General features: G+C 43.3%; 1 protein-coding gene across 2 annotated transcripts in view; it reads left to right on the forward strand.

The window, feature by feature from the left end:
* The window catches only part of LOC116458891 (heparan sulfate glucosamine 3-O-sulfotransferase 3B1), a 49444-nt gene extending 40551 nt beyond the window's left edge, over nucleotides 1-8893 (forward strand). Inside the window, exons 2-3 of one of the 2 annotated variants that reach the window (XR_004245425.1) lie at nucleotides 4549-5223; nucleotides 7505-8893. Coding sequence is in view for 1 of the 2 variants with exons in the window: in XM_032138986.1 (XP_031994877.1) it covers nucleotides 4549-5167 (619 nt within the window). In the remaining variant the exon portion in view is untranslated. Of the gene's footprint in view, nucleotides 1-4548 lie in introns of both variants that reach the window. The other variant, XM_032138986.1, reaches the window with a different exon arrangement.
* The last annotated feature ends 8082 nt before the right edge of the window (nucleotides 8894-16975 follow it).

Consider the following 16975-nt stretch of genomic DNA (forward strand, 5'->3'; position numbering starts at 1 on the left):
TCCCCTGGCTCCGTTATTTTGACAATAATCAAAATAAATTCTGAGGCTCCTTGAGTGCTTTCTGACACATGTAGACAAACACCAGACTGTCCTGGGGAGAGGGGCCCTCATAGGGTTTGGGGGACCAGCAGGCGGTCGAGCACAGTAAATCTGCCCACGGCTCAGGGAATCTGTATTTATGGTTGATCTCTCATTTCCTTTTTACTAGCTTTATTATGTGGTTTCTTATACACAATTGCGGATTTAGCATTCTGTTCAGCTACTGACAAGCCCTTCTTTAGGGCCAGTGAGGAAATTCTGGCTGCAGAGTTCAGGGAAGGTTGTGGACCCCAGGCAGGCTGAGAGCAGAATCCAGCATTCCTGCACTTAGCCTCTTCCAGGAGCCAAACCTCCCTCATTGCCCCACTGTGGGGTAGAACTGAATGAGTGACAAGTCCCCTGTGCACAAGTCTTGCTTCCTTACATCCTTTCCAAGATCCTGTCAACAGAAGATAATTGATAACATTTTTCTAACAGCCTGCTGGGTACCAGGCTGGGTACCAAAGCTAACGTTGCAGTTCTTTCAAAAGCCCTAGGAGGCAGACATCATGTTTTTTTTTTTTCATTATTCAGATGAGAAAACTGCAGCACGGACAGATTAAGTGATGTGTCCCCCGTAAATGGAGGTGCTGAGAGTCAAACTCGGTGGCCTGACTTCCAAGCCCATGCTAAGTCAGACTGACACCGAGATTCCCCTAAACCCCCTTCTCTGCAATGGCCCTGAAGAACCTTGGGGTTTGGTATTCCTTCGGTCGTGGTGATAATGCTTTGATTCTGAATATTAACCTCTTGTAAACTGTCTAGTTGCAAATGGTTTAACACAGGGGAAAAAGAACTTGGGCTTTATCTGACTTGACCTGCTTTTTAGTCAAATGCAAAATAAGTTGCAAGCCGAGACTCTCTTTAATCCTCAATCACATTAGCCTGATGACACTGCTACATTAATTTAAGTGGTTAATGGGCAAAGTGGGTCAATCCAGCTTTAGCTTAAACCAAGGCTGACTCCAGTGCAGCTGAGCAATCTTCCTTAAGGGAAAAGCACTCTTTAGCTCCCTGTTGGCAGTCCGGAAGAAGGAGTGCCCGCCCTCCAGGGAATTGCCTTTTCTGGCTCCTGTGATAAAGTTTCTATCGTTTCTCTATCAGTGCTAGATAGGGGAATTGTGGTCTCAGTGGATTAAAATGGCTTAAAGCTTAGAATGCCTTGCTGAGAGGTAAATATTTGGTCAAAAATAATGTGGAAATTGTCTTTTTTCTTTTTCCTTTTAATTCCTTTGCCTAGGCAGGAATCAATCAGAAATCTCTATTCCATAGTAGATAGCTAATAAATGATATAGCCTCTAACATGGTATCTAGAATAATAGCAGGCACCCAATAAATTATCCGACTTGTAAATAATACCTTGTCTGATTGTAGATCTGTGGGCAAAGATTAGTATCCACTTAGTTAACACACCTCCTTTTGATGTATACACATAGCGCTTATACACATATGCTGAATTTTGGTAGTATGATATGCTGTAAACTGTGTATTGAGCAACTTAATAATGATAATAATAATGACAGTAGTAGTGGCTGATATTTATCAAGTATATTCCATATGTCAGGTGTGTTCTAAGCATATTATAATTATTAATTTTTTAATCCTCATTAAACTTCCATGAATACGTATTGGTAGCTCCATTTTTGTGGACGAGAAAAAGACGCCCAGAAAAGCTAAATAAATTATTCAAAGTGACGTAGCTTATAAGTGGTAGAGCCAGAATTTAAGCCCAGGCAGTCTGACTTTAGATCCCAAATTCCTTAACTAATTTAAGAAGCTAATTTAAGCTAAACTGAGTCCGCTTTATGAATTTCATTTAATTTTTTTCCTTTTTTAAAAAAAACTTATTTGTGATAAATAATTGTGCATATTTTGGGAGTACAATATGATATTTTGATCTACGTTTACATTCTAGAAAGATTTAATCAATGGCCAGGAGCAGTGGCTCACGTCTGTAATCCCAGCACTTTGGGAGGCCGGGGCGGGTGGATCACGAGGTCAGGAGATCGAGACCATCCTGGCCAACATGGTGAAACCCCATCTCTACTAAAAACACAAAAATTAGCCAGGTGTGGTGGTGGGCCCCTGTAGTTCCAGGTACTCAGGAGGTTGAGGCAGGAGAATTGCTTGAACCCGAGAGGCGGAGGTTGCAGTGAGCCGAGATTGCACCACTGCACTCCAGCCTGGGTGACAGAGCGAGACTCTGTCTCAAAAAAAAAAAAAAGAAATATTCAATCAAGCAAATTAATATATCCATCACCTCACCAACTTATCATTTTTTGTGTGTGGTAAGAAACTTGAAAATCTATTTTTGTAAGAGTTTTGAAATACACAATATATTATTGTTAACTGTGGTCACTGTGCAGTGAAATAGATCCCTACAACTTATTTCTCCAGTCTAACTGAAACTTAGGACCCCTTGATCAACATCTTGTCTTTCATCATCTTCCCTTTAATCCCCCAACCAGCCTCTGGTAACCACCTTTTTACTCTCTTTCTGTGAGACCAACTTTTTTAGATTCTACATATAAATGAGATAACACAGTATTTGTCTTTCTGTGCCTGATTTATTTCACTTAGCATAGTGTCTTCCAGTTGCATTCATGTCATTACAAATGACACAATTTCCTTCTTTTTAAAGGCTGTGTAATATTTCATTGTGCATATATACTACACTTAAAAATCTATTCTCCTGCTATAAAGACACATGCACACATATGTTTATTGCGGCACTATTCACAATAGCAAAGAGTTGGAACCAACCCAAATGTCCAACAACGATAGACTGGATTAAGAAAATGTGGCACATATACACCATGGAATACTATGCAGCCATAAAAAAGGATGAGTTCATATCCTTTGTAGGGACATGGATGAAACTGGAAAACATCATTCTCAGTAAACTATCGCAAGGACAAAAAACCAAACACCGCATGTTCTCACTCATAGGTGGGAATTGAACAATGAGAACTCATGGACACAGGAAGGGGAACATCACACTCCGGGGACTGTTGTGGGGTGGGGGGAGGGGGGAGGGACAGCGTTAGGAGATATACCTAATGCTAAATGACAAGTTAATGGGTGCAGGAAATCAACGTGGCACATGGATACATATGTAACAAACCTGCACATTGTGCGCATGTACCCTAAAACCTAAAGTATAATAAAAAAAAAAAATCTATTCTCCATTGATAGACACTTAGGTTGCTTCCATATCTTGTCAATTTTGAATAAGTCTATTATAAAATGAACAGGGAAATGCAGATATCTCTTTGACATACCAATTTCAATTCCTTTGTATATCTATCCAGAAGTGGGATTGCTGGATCTAACCTCATTTAATTTTTTTTTTTTTTTTTGAGACACAGTTTCGCTCTTGTTGCCCAGGCTGGAGTGCAATAGTACCATCTTGACTCACTGCAACCTCCGCCTCCCTGGTTCCAGCAATTCTTCTGCCTCAGCCTCCCAAGTAGCTGGGATTCCAGACATGCACCACCACGCCCAGCTAATTGTTCTTTAGCTTTTAGTAGAGACGGAGTTTTGCCATTTTGTCCAGGCTGGTTTCAATCTCCTGACCTCATGTGATCCACCCACCTCTGCCTCCCAAAGTGCTGGGATTAATGGCGTGAGCCACTGTGCCCAGCCTGGTTTTATTATTATTATTATTGTTGTTGTTTTATAATTTCAACTTTTATTTTAGATTCAGGAGATGCATGTGCAGGAATTTGTTGCATAGGTATATTGCACGATGCTGATGTTTGGGGTACCATTGATCCCATCATCCAGGTAGTGAGCATAGTACCCCCTCTAAAGTATTTTTGGAGGCTTCTAGAGTTGTGTCTTGGGAATTTCCTTGTGGCATGTTTGTATCAATTTACTTACCTGATTTCACTGGATTTTTTGGCTGCTGTGTGCTTTGTTGCTTTGTGAAGTAAAGGCTTTGTCAGCAGTCACCGTGACAAAGCCGGAACAACTGGGCGGGACCCGAGGGATGTTCTCCTTCCAGTGCCTAAGGCACATCTGCCTGGGTTTGGTAAGTGTGAGAAGGCAGACTAGCGGCAGGACTCATGGACAGTGAAATCTCTGGGAGTCCTGGGTGCTATAGTTTTAGGAAAGGCACTTATCAGAGGCCAAAGGCTTTTCTATTTTAGCATCAGATGCTTGGGGCAATCTGAAAGCTGGGAAAATAAGGGAAAGGTTATACCCACAAGAGGATCTTAGAGAAATAGGTAGCTTGCCCTTTCTCCCTTGCATGAAGGGGCCTTCGTGTTTCCGGAAGATGGTACCTGCCCTCCAAACCAGGTGGGATGCTAATGTACCTTTCAGCTCTAAAGTTCTACTTGCATTTTACATGTTTCTACCACTGCTTCCAGAAATAAGAGGGAGCTGGGATTAGAAGTCGTGACCTTAAGACGTGTGGCCAGAGAGGCATCACCTTCTGACCCCGGTTTATTTGCTTGCTTTTCTCAGGGACCTGATGCCCAGAACCCTGGACGGGCAGATCACCATGGAGAAGACGCCCAGTTACTTCGTCACGCGGGAGGCCCCCGCGCGCATCTCGGCCATGTCCAAGGACACCAAGCTCATCGTGGTGGTGCGGGACCCGGTGACCAGGGCCATCTCGGACTACACGCAGACGCTGTCCAAGCGGCCCGACATCCCCACCTTCGAGAGCTTGACGTTCAAAAACAGGACGACGGGCCTCATCGACACGTCGTGGAGCGCCATCCAGATCGGCATCTACGCCAAGCACTTGGAGCACTGGCTGCGCCACTTCCCCATCCGCCAGATGCTCTTCGTGAGCGGCGAGCGGCTCATCAGCGACCCCGCTGGCGAGCTGGGCCGCGTGCAGGACTTCCTGGGCCTCAAGAGGATCATCACGGACAAGCACTTCTACTTCAACAAGACCAAGGGCTTTCCCTGCCTGAAGAAGGCGGAGGGCAGCAGCCGGCCCCACTGCCTGGGCAAGACCAAGGGCAGGACCCACCCTGAGATCGACCGCGAGGTGGTGCGCAGGCTGCGCGAGTTCTACCGGCCTTTCAACCTCAAGTTCTACCAGATGACAGGGCACGACTTTGGCTGGGATTGAACAGACCCGGGCTCTGTACCTTACCCACGTGGCTTATCTATTGACAGAGATTATATGTATGTAAAATGTACAGAAATCTATTTTATAATAATTTATTTTTAATTCATAAGCAATTAATTCACTAAGCTGCCTAGCCACACTCTTTAGAGAGTTAGCTTCATAATCTGTTAACATTCCAAAGTGTTTAATATTTCGTTCTCTTCTTCACAATTGATGGTGCTTCCATTTTTTCTTGTCCCCTACCTGTTATATTTAAAACGAAGAAAAGCACAACTTGAGATTTTTGTTGTTACGGGTATTCAGCCTTCAGTCGCCGTCTAATTCTCCAGTTGCTGCCTCCTTGTCTTGTCTTGGGTCTCCCATTCCAGCTTCCCTGTCTCTTCCTGCCTGTGTACCTCGTAGGAACGCTGAGCTGCCTCAACAGGGCTGTATTCGGAAGGGCAGATCTCATGTAGCAGCCTCCTTGCAGATGTGGTGTCGGATCCAATGATGTAGCCTGAAAGCCACAGCCCTAGGGTTCTGTCCCCACCTCCATTCAGCACATGGGGGAATTTCTCACTCCCTTTACAGGGACATCCAGATCGTTTTTTTTTTTTTTTTTTTTTTGAGATGGAGTCTTGCTCTTGTTGCCCAGGCTGGAGCACAATGGTGCGATATATGCTCACCACAACCTCCGCCTCCCGGTTCAAGTGATTCTCCTGTCTCAGCCTCCCAAGTAGCTGGGATTGCAGGCATGCACCACCATGCCTGGCTAATTTTGTATTTTTAGTAGAGACGGGGTTTCTCCATGTTGGTCAGGCTGGTCTCGAACTCCCAACCTCAGGTGATCCGTCTGCCTTGGCCTCCCAAAGTGTTGGGATTACAGGCGTGAGCCACTGCGCCTGCTATCCACATCCTTTTAGAGTCAGAATACTAGGGTCCATTGACTTCAGCTTCCGATTTTGCAGGATGGCCCTGTCTCCTCCTCTGCCCCATTCCCTGGTTCATTAACCAGTTTGAAGTGTATGCAGATTGTTGCCCCATCTTTCCCAGGTCACGTGTGTGAGATGCCTGGGTGCTGCTTCAGAAATCAAGATGATCTCCTTTAATTTGCATGAAACTACACCATGCTGCATTCCCTAGGCAGACAGTTCTGCTTTGACACACCAAAGAATCCCATAGGCTAGCAGAGCCGCCAGCACAAACCAAGGGCGCTGGGTGTCGAGACTCAGAGGGGTCAGCTGTGTCCCTCGGCATCAGCGTCTACCAAGGTGCTGCTAGGTACAGAGCCAGCCAGTGTTGGGCAGCAGGCTCACAGCCTCAAGAGGGAGAAAAGACAAAGGCCTCAAAATGACAGGCAGCCTGGCAGAGGAAGGGAGTCTGACACCTCGGCGTGATGCGTCTTTGGAATTCCTAGCTCATCTCAGAATTATATCTCAGAGTGATCATATGGGCGGTAGCCAGTGGCCAAACAGCAAGCACTAAGAGTGGCCCTTGTGAAAAAAGGTTAGGAAAGCTGGGCCCATATTGCCTGTAAACCCTTGAGCCTGATGCTCATACAGCTGTCCCTTGTTTTAGCCAAGTCTTGACAGAAGGGTTACCAGCACTGTCACTGCTCTACAGAATGCTCTCGCCATGCCTCTCTGTTGATTTATAACAGTTGGGTAACCAGATAGCAATATAGTGGCAATTGAGTAGCCATATAGTAATACAGGGGCAGTTGGTTAAACATATAGCAATATCACATAATGATATGTTTAATTTAACCTCAGTTTTTTAAACCAGAATGCTTCTGCCAGAAAAGAATTGTGATTTCAGTTATACTTCCGTCAAGGAATATGTGGGAAGATATACATATTATCAAAACGGTTGGGATGGGATAGTTACAAAGGACACTTTTGTATGTTGTATGGGATCACTTGCCTGATAGTGTAAGAAACGTATGAAAAGAGGAAAAGATCATTCATTTTTAGAAACTGATCAGAGATGTCACTGGTCTTTAAGTGATGTCTTGAAAATCCAGTTTGTATTTGCCCAAAAGTTTTAGCCTACATCTAGCTAGCTTACACTTAGCAGCCAAACCATCATTATGTAGGTTCTGTTTTGGGGGAAGCTCATGGAGGATCTGTGTATTTCTTACGTTTCTCCCTGTTCTCCAACGTTTTATCCATTTCATAGCTTTTTTACTGTCTCCAGAAAGTAGTGTGGGACCTGCACTTAGGGGAATACCAGAATCATAGCGTGGTTCTGCCTTCTTGATGAGTGACTGTGAAAAACACCTGCATAAGGGTGCTAATTGGTCGCGTATTTTTTCATTTATTTGAAATCAAACTGAGAACATCTCTTTTCGGTTTACAGCATAACATGGCTTGAAGTAAAAGGCAGTATCCAAGCCCTTCACCTGGTCTTGCCCTGTCTACTTTCTGACCACTCTGATGGTCTGATGTGGCTGTCGATGTGGAACTGCAGAAGAGTTCAGAGAAGAGTATGCAACAAAGCCATAGGAAAACACGCGGGAGCTTTTCCCTCCCCTTCAGGTCCCCGCCCTCTTTCCAAGCTGGACAATTTTTTATTAAGTTGTTTATTCTCTGCCTTAAAACTGAAACAGGAAATTTTCTGGTAGAAGGAGGGTCATTTAGTCATGAACACTGAAGTGGGTCAAAATTCTATTCTGGGTCAAATCCTTGAATTCAAACAGATGTCCATAATTAGTACTGATGGAATAGAGCAAGTTTTTCTATGTAAGACAAATAAACATCATGTGCATCTCCTCACAAGGGTCTGATGGCTTAAAGTTCCTAACAGATCTGGTTGCAGCATCTGCCGGAGCTTGCACCCCATCATCAGACGGTCATCTTCCTCCTGCAGAAGTTAGGTAACGTTAAGACTTAGATTTCTTCCTGTTCTAGCAATCTGCAAGACCACCAAGCTTAACTTTTTAGCTGCCAGAAGACAAACACCCTTTTCTGTTTCGGCAATTTGTCCTGGCACGTGTTTTGGACTTCCTCCAATTTACACGAAAAGCTCTGATATTCATTGGAGTACTTTATTTTTTTCCTCAGTTTTGTTTCTTTTCTCATGTAAAAACAAACAAAAAGGTCAACAAAAAAAATTGGGAGGTTTTTCTTGCTTCTATCTAGTTCATGCTTTCTTTGCGGTGTTTGAACAGTAGTCTGTTAACTTAGTAGGTGGTACCTGGAAAGGTATTTTAAGTAAAGTGACTGTTTAATAAATACTTAATTGGATGATGGAGGAGGAGAAATTGTTTTCTTCCCAGGATTCTCTTTGGGGGTCATTTTGAGTGACAGATATATTTTAGACATTTGGAGAAACAGTTTCAGATCCTGCCAGGATATTTTTGTGAAAAAGGAAAATGGAAGGTTCCAATAAACTAGAACCAGTACGTATCTAAGATGCTGACACAGAAGCTAATGTGACTTTTCAGCTTATCAAGAGGATGGCCAATAAAACTTAAAGGTGTGGTTAGATGTTTTCTCACTTTTGTGACATTAATTTATCACTGAGTCTCATTCAACCAAGTAATCTAAAATACTGTGCAAATTCTAGCAGTATGTCTTCGATAACTTGGATGTTAGGATAGCCAATATGTACAAAAAATTAAATCAAGTATTTTGTCCTATGTATAACACAAATTAATTTTACACAGAGAAAGATGTTTCTAGGCAAATGAAATTCTGGTAATTCATACTATTTCTTTGTATGAACAAATAAAATATATTTTGCCAACATGTGGGTACCTTTATGTTTTCTTAAGTATTACAGAAGGACAAGGTAGCAATATTTTATTTAATAATCCCATGTGCCTGCATGCGCACGTACACACACACACACACAGTCATTCTGAGGGCAGTCTGATCTTTCAGATTTTAAAGGGTCCAATCCAATATACAACGAATCCACAAGCATTTAGAGTGGATTTTTTTTTTTTATAAATGACTCTGAAGACAAGATCGGTGAGAGGGGCTCATGTGCTCTGGTGAATCTTCCCTGCAGCCCTCAGGAAGTGCTGTCTATTACACAGGATTCCAAGAATACTGAAGCCACTGCCTGCCCCAGTCTTTCAGTGCCACAAGGTTTGTGTGCATGGGCAGCCACATGTCACATGACAGGTGCGATGTGAGCACAGCACCTATGGCTGGGTGGATTTTGATAATAGGTGCCTTCTCTTCTGACTTTTACAGAGTGTTCTCCTATTAGGTGGAGATCCTTATCTGCAAGACAGAGACAGAAAGGACTCAGACAAGGCAGCATTTCTGTGTCTTTAATCCGTCTCAAACTACCTTCTGCTTACTTTTTACCTGGCACACCATCTGTACAATTAGTATTTGCTACTTTAACCATTTGATTCACTCTCTGATTTTACTTAACTTTAAAAGGAAACATTTTAAGTAAAAAGCCATGATGTCTTGCCAACAGGAGGAGATCATCATTTTTAAAAGGCACAATGAAAGCAAAGCAATGCTGTTAATTTCTAGCCCAGATAGTATCACTAAAGCCATACTAGCCTTACGTTAGGCTCACTTGCTGCTCCTGGCAAAGATTCTACTGTTCAAGACTGGCACATAAGTGAGATTTGCATCTTGCCATGAAGAATAAATGGGACTTGGTGAAGGAATGACTTACTCAATGTTATTTACTGTTAGTTCTATGTATGCCTAAAATGTGGGCGCCCACTCCCCACCTCCAAATCATCTCTCGCAGTTCTCTTGGTTTTCTGACATTTTTGGAAACACAGTGCCTCATACTAAGAAAATGCCTCGGAGAGGCCTGGAGTTGAAAATTGGTCTAGCATTTCGGGAAAGCAGTGGAAAGAAAACCCTGACTTAACTAGGGCAGGGTGTAAGTTCGTCAGTCAGAAAACAAGACTTACTTAAGATTTGGTTTTCAAAAGCTAGCTTTCTATGGAGACCAGTTTTTCCAAAGCTAAAAATTTGCCACTCAGTGAAATAGGTGTGTGAAATAGAAGTGTTGACTTTACTTTGCACCCCATCTCATCAATTTTATGCTTTTTCTACAGAAAGGTACTAAAATAGACCTAAAATCTACTTTTTTTTTTTTTTTTGAGATGGAATTTTGCTCTTGTTGCCCAGGCTGGAGTGCAATGGTGCGATCTCGCTCACTGCAACCTCCACCTCCCAGGTTCAAGCTATTCTCCTGCCTCAGCCTCCCGAGTAGCTGGGATTACAGTCATGTGCCACCATGCTTGGCTGATTTTTTTGTATTTTTAGTAGAGATGGGGTTTCTCCATGCTGGTCAGGCTAGTCTTGAACTCGCGACCTCAAGTGATCCACCTGCCTCGGCCTCCCAAAGTGCCAGAACTACAGGTGTGAGCCACCACGCCTGGCACAACTCTACCTATTAATCTGATGGCACAGTTTAGAGCAGTGGTCATCAAGCTTGGGGAAATATTCCAATGACCTGAAGAAACCTCGAGATTCCAAAGCCTGGCTGGGCACGGGGGCTCATGCAAGTAATACCAGCACTTTGGGAGGCCAAGATGGGTGGATGGCTTGAGACCAGGAGTACAAGACCAGCCTGGGCAACATGGCAAAACCCCATCTCTACAAAAAATATAAAAACGAGCCGGGTGTGGTGGCACACCCGTGGTCCCAGCTACCTAAGAAGCTGAGGCGCCCAATTGAGCCCTGGAAGTCAAGGCTGCAGTGAACTGTGATCGTGCCTCCGAACTCCAGCCTGGGTGATAGAGGGAGACCCTGTCTCAAAAAAGAAGAAAAAAAGATTCTGAAGCCTGAACACAATTCAGACCAATTACATTTAGAATCACTAGGGGCTGAGGTCTTAACATGGGTATATTTAAGAAGCTCCCCAAGAGATTCTAATGTATATACAAGGTTAAAAGCCATTAGTCTGGAGTAGTTCTCAAAGTGTGGTCCCTGAACCACAGAGAATCACATAGAAGCTTGGTAGACATGCAAATTCCTGCCCTCCTCAGACCTACTGAATTAGAAACATAGGGTTTAGCAAGCATTCTACGTAATTCTGACTCACACCCAGTTTGAGAACCACCCAGCTAGAGCGTAGACTTCCTATTTTTTTTAAATTAGAGAGCTTAGACTGCTGATGACAGCTGTTTTCCTCTGTACCATGCTTCTCACCAGTAAGGTCAGCTATGAAGCTGTCTCTCCATTTAACACTAGATCTCCTTTAAGGAAACTCCTACATAGTTGCTGTTGCAGCATTTCAAATAGTACCGAGACTGCCGGACCCTCTTTTATCAGTCAGCCCGTAACTGTCATCTATGTTTCTGGAAGTGCCTGAAAATCAAACGATAGACTTGTATATCACAAGGCATTTCTTTTAAGAGAGCTAAAAAATCTTTTACATCCCTAATTTCCCCTCACCTAGGTTCAACTTCCAACAATATATTCCCAATGTTTTGTACATGATTAACCATTATTTCTTCTTATCCTTCACAACCGAACCCACAGTTGGCTACCTAAAGCACACTGGCTGGCCATTCAAGGTCAAAGATTTAGCCTGGCCATCTGGCCATCTTGTTCTCAATTATAACAAGCTCATGTAAACCTACAGTTGCTATCATTAGCATCTAGTTTCATTTTTCCATTCATACTTACTATTATGTACAAAAGATGATTAAGTAATCATCTTATTGCACCAAGTCAGCTGTAATTACGTATCTGTGGTCTCACAGACAGCCTTCGCCATTTGAAAATTTGGGAAGTTTTGCTTCTATGCAACAGACTTTTTTTAATGAACTAAAAGTGGCTCAAGGACCTCAACGTACCATGTCTCCTGAGAAAGGTGCATATAAGGAATTGAAGTTCCTCCCCCTGGACCTGACTTTCTACCTACAAGAAGGTGTTAGAGGGGGCCAGGCACGGTGGCTCACGCCTGTAATCCCAGCACTTTGGGAGGCCGAGACAGGTGGATCACGAGGTCAGGATATTGAGACCAGCCTGGCTAACATGGTGAAACCCCGTCACTACTAAAAATACAAGAAATTAGCCGGGTGTGGTGGCAGGCACCTGTAGTCCCAGCTACTCAGGAGGCTGAGGCAGGAGAATGGTGTGAACCCAGGAGGCGGAGGTTGCAGTGAGGTGAGATCACACCACTGCACTCAATCCTGGCGACAGAGCGAGACTCCATCTCAAAAAACACAAAAACAAATAAACAAAACCCAGAAAATCATATTGCAGGCAAATTAAGAGCAATCCGGCTGCTTTTGAGCTCCCAACTCCTTTCTCCAGTTGCCCACCTGACATCTCTGTTTGGATGTCTCCATAAGCATCTGAAGTATAAACATGCCCTGAACTGAACTCTCAGCTCTCATTCCTAAATCTCCACTAATCACTCCTTCTGGGAGTGCTCAAGCTAGAAAACTTGGAGTCATTTTTGACATCTTTTTCTCCCACATTCTTTACATCCAATCCATCACTAAGTGCTGTCAAGACAACTTCCAGAAAATTTCCCAAATCCATCCACTTCTTTCTATCTCCCCTGACACTATCACCCTGTATAAGCTATGGTCCTATATGCTGAGCCACTGCAGTAGCCTACCCCGGCCTCCCATGATGTCCTCCTCCTACTTCCTCCAACCAAGTTTGCTCACAACAGCTGGAGAGATCTTTTAAAACTCAAACTGGACTGTGTACTCCTCCCGCTATCAGCCCTTAAATAGCCTCCCCTTATGTTTCAGATAAATGTCAACTCCTTAATATGTCTGGGAAGGCTTGACTCAGGCTTGTTGTTGTATACTTATGCCTCTTTGGTCCCCCTGCTCCAGCCACATCATTTCTTTCAGCTCCTAGAAGGAGCCACGTTCCCATGTTGAATGCATTTCTTCCAACTCCTTGCCTGGCTAACTTATACTCTGCTTTCCAATCTTGACACCTCCCCACCCCTGCCCATGACTTTCTCAGTGAGGACTTCTTTAACTCCCTATGGTAGACTGCTACCCCAATGAACCCTGCCTCCTGGCACTCACACCCTTGGTTAACCCTCTCCAACACTGATCTAGTTGCTGGGCTTGTGACAGAAGACAACAGAAACACTCCTGAGCCCACTCCTGGACAAGCCATTAATTGGCCTGCCCACTTCTGCTTCCTCTCTTCCGATGCTCCCTTTTGGAAGCCAGCTTCTATGCTTTGAGAAGCCCAAACCACATAGAGAGACCACATATAGGCATTTTGGTCAATAGTCTCAGTAGAGCTCCCAGCTGGCAGCTAGCATCAACTGCCACCACATTAATTATCCCTCTTGGGTGTCCTAGCCCTGTCGAGCCCCCAGTTGACTGCAGTTCCATCATATGAAACAAAAGAACCACCCAGCTGAGCCCAGGCAACCAACAAAATCAAAAGACATCATAACTGATTTTTCTTTTAAGCCACTAAATTTGGGGGTGGTTTGAAATTCAAATAATAGATAATTGGAACAATCCCCAGTCAAATTAACTTCTGCCCTTTTTTTTAGCTCAGAACATCCAATCCCCTTTCTTCAGAGCGATTGTCATATTTGTAGTTATATATGTATTTGTGTGCTTGCTTATTGTCTTTCTTTAGCACTAGTCTGCAATTTCCATGACGGAAGCGATCATGGCTTCTTATTAGCCAGCAAGGTATTTTCAACCGCACCTAAGAGTTGCTTAATTATCTGTTGAATGAAAGAATAAGGTGTTTAGATTTTATCCTGTGGGGGGAAGGATAAGAGTTTTAAACTGATGAGTGACAAGATAGTTTTACATGGAAGGAAAAAAATGATATTTGGAAAGACGATATTTGGAAAACTAGCTTTTAATGAGGGCACAATGCTTCTAAGAGAGCTTTTCTCATGGTTTAGAAACAATAAGATCATTGGGGTCTGAAATGAGAAGACTCTGGGCATAGTTTGGGTGAGAGAGGAGGTTAAAAGTGTACTGGAAATAATGTGAAATGTGACTTCCTTGGGCAGAAAAAAAGTAAATTAAGGGATTCTCATTTTCTTGTGATGAACTCTGGTGATTGATAGGCATTTAGGGAGGCAGCTTCTGGTAGCCCCAGGCATTCCTTGGCTTTTGGCAGCAAAACTCCAGCCTCTGTTTCTGTGGTCACATGTCTGTCTTCCCTCTGTGTCTGTGTCTTCACATGGCATTCTCCTCCCGGGGCTGTGTCCAGATCCCCCTCTTCTTATAAGGACACCAATCGTATTGGACATCTAATGACCTCATTTTAACTTGATTACCTCTGCAAAGATCCTATTTCCAAATAAGCTCACATTCACAGGTACTAGGGGTTAGCACTTCATTGTATCTTTCTGGGGGTTACAATTCAACCCATAACAGCCTGACACCTAAGTTAAGTTGTTATTGGGAGGTGTTCTCATTCCACTCTGGTATGCAACCCCAAAGTCTTTCTTAATCACTACAGGCTTTGTGAACATTGACAGTGGAATATTGGAGACCTTGGCTCTGCTCTTGGGAAACGAGGAGAAGATTTGGGAATTGTGTAAGAGAGGGAAGGGATCCATCACAATGGAACCCCAGGAAATGCGAGCCTCAGAAGTAAAAGATTAGCAGGGGCTTCCTGTGGTTCCACTCTAGTTATTTTATTTGTTTGTGAAAGAAAAGCATGAACTCTGAAGGCAGTGGAATTTAGGAAAAACCCAAGTTACTATCAGATTAGCACTTTTAAAAGATGATGTTGGCCTCTGGGGAGAATAGATTGGAAGAATTAGGAGTAGAGACAAAGGGGTCCCTTGGAGGCACAGCTGCAGGGACCCAGATGGGCAATGATGGTGACCAGGACTATGTTAATGTGTTGAAGATGGAGGGGAGTCAATGAGTTTGGGAACCATATAGAGCAAACTGAAGGAATTTAGGGGGTAAGAAGGCAGGAAGAAGGACAAACAGGCTTATAGTTTCAACACTTGGGTGAATATTAATGCTAAAGCTTTGATGAGAAACTAACAACGGGGAACACATTGTTGCAGTAATGTAGACTGCACCATTACTCACTTAAGAATGAGGGCTGGCAGGGCACGGTGGCTCATGCCTCTAATCCCAGCACTTTGGGAGGCTGACGCGGGAGGATCACAAGGTCAGGAGTTCAAGATCAGCCTGGCCAACGTGGTGAAACCCTGTCTCTATTAAAAAAAAAAAAAATAGCTGGGCCTGGTGGCACGTGCCTGTATTCACAGGTACTCGGGAGGCTGATGCAAGAGAGTCACTTGCACCCAGGAAGCAGAGGTTGCAGTGAGCGGAGACTGCACCATTGCACTCCAGCCTGGGTGACAGAGCGAGACTCCATCTCAAAAAAAAAAAAAAAAAAAAAAGAATGACGGCCTACACAGGGTGGTAGCTGGAAAAGGTTCCGACATGCTGACTAACCCCTGCTTTTCCAGCTGGTTTGCTTTCCCAGTGTTCTAACATGGCCACTGTTAGATTGCGTGAGGTCCTTAAGTGTCTGGGAACCCAGAAAATCAGATTGAACCTTTACAAGTCAGAGAAAATCTTGGCTGAACTAGGACTCTGGGGAAAAAATTGTATTATTTTATTAAGTTTAAAAAATAATCATTTATTTTGTTATAAAATTTTACTCTGATGTTGTATCAATTTAGCTTTTTCTCATTAATGATCTATGGACCAGAAAATATATAAACATTGATAACGTGCTCAATAGTTGCAGAACATTCTCACTTCAAGTGTTTATTCTTCAGTGATTCTTGGGCTCCTACAAATCCTGGCATTTGTATAACATCAAAGCAACATATTACATGGGGTGTTGTATTAGGCAGAGTTCTCCAGAAAAACAGAAACAACAGGGTGTATATATATATATATATGTATAGATATATATGTCTATACATATATATATATATAGATATATATGTCTATACATATATATATATAGACACACACACACACACGCACACACACACGTTTATTATAGGGATTGTCTGACATGATTATGGTGGCCATAAAGTCACCATCTACTGCCTGTAAACTGGAGAACCAGGAGAGCTGCTGGTATAATTAAGTCCAAATCTGAGGCCAAAGAATCCATATCTCCAATGTTTAAAGGCACAAGAAGCTGGATGTCCCAGCTCAAGAAGAGAGAGAAAATTCACCCCTTCCTCCACTTTTTGGTTCTATTAAGCTGTCAGTGGATTGGTTGATGCCCACTTATACTGGTGAGGGCAGATCCTCTTCACTCAGCCTACTGATTTAGAGGATAATCTCTTCCAGAAAGGTGGTCACAGACACGCCAGAAATAATGTTATTCCAGCTATCTGGGCATCCTTTAGCTTGGTCAAACTTACAGATAAAATTAATTATCGTGGATGTCAAGTGATTTGAACTGGCAATTGCTGACATGGTATAGCACGGTTCAACTTTAATTTAATCCTCCTTATAACATGGTGATTTTAAGGCATCTAGTTGATACTCATTAAAATCTGTCAAGCTCTTTCAATAAGATGGACTATCTTTTGTATCTGTATTTATGTATGAGTAATGAGCTCTATTGGAGGCCTGCAAGTGCCATTTTAAAGACCTGAATGTGGATGTCCAAATGAGTCTTTGTCTTCGGCTCAAATGACCCTCTACTTATGTCATGTTGGGGTCTGAAAGTTGGTTCTGTGAGAAAACAGGAGAAAGGGAATCCAGTAAGGATGGGATCTATGCACAGTCTAAGAATAGGGGACTGTTGTTGCTTCAGTTCCCCCAACTTGAGATTCTTTTTTTTTTTTGAGGCCGAGTCTCTCACTGTTGCCAGGCTGAAGTGCAATGGCGCGTTCTCGGCTCACTGCAACCTCCGCCTCCTGGGTTCAAGCGATTCTTCTGCCTCAGCCTCC

This window comes from Hylobates moloch, unplaced genomic scaffold, assembly GCF_009828535.3.
Source record: "Hylobates moloch isolate HMO894 unplaced genomic scaffold, HMol_V3 SCAFFOLD_19, whole genome shotgun sequence".
Lineage (NCBI taxonomy): Eukaryota > Metazoa > Chordata > Mammalia > Primates > Hylobatidae > Hylobates > Hylobates moloch.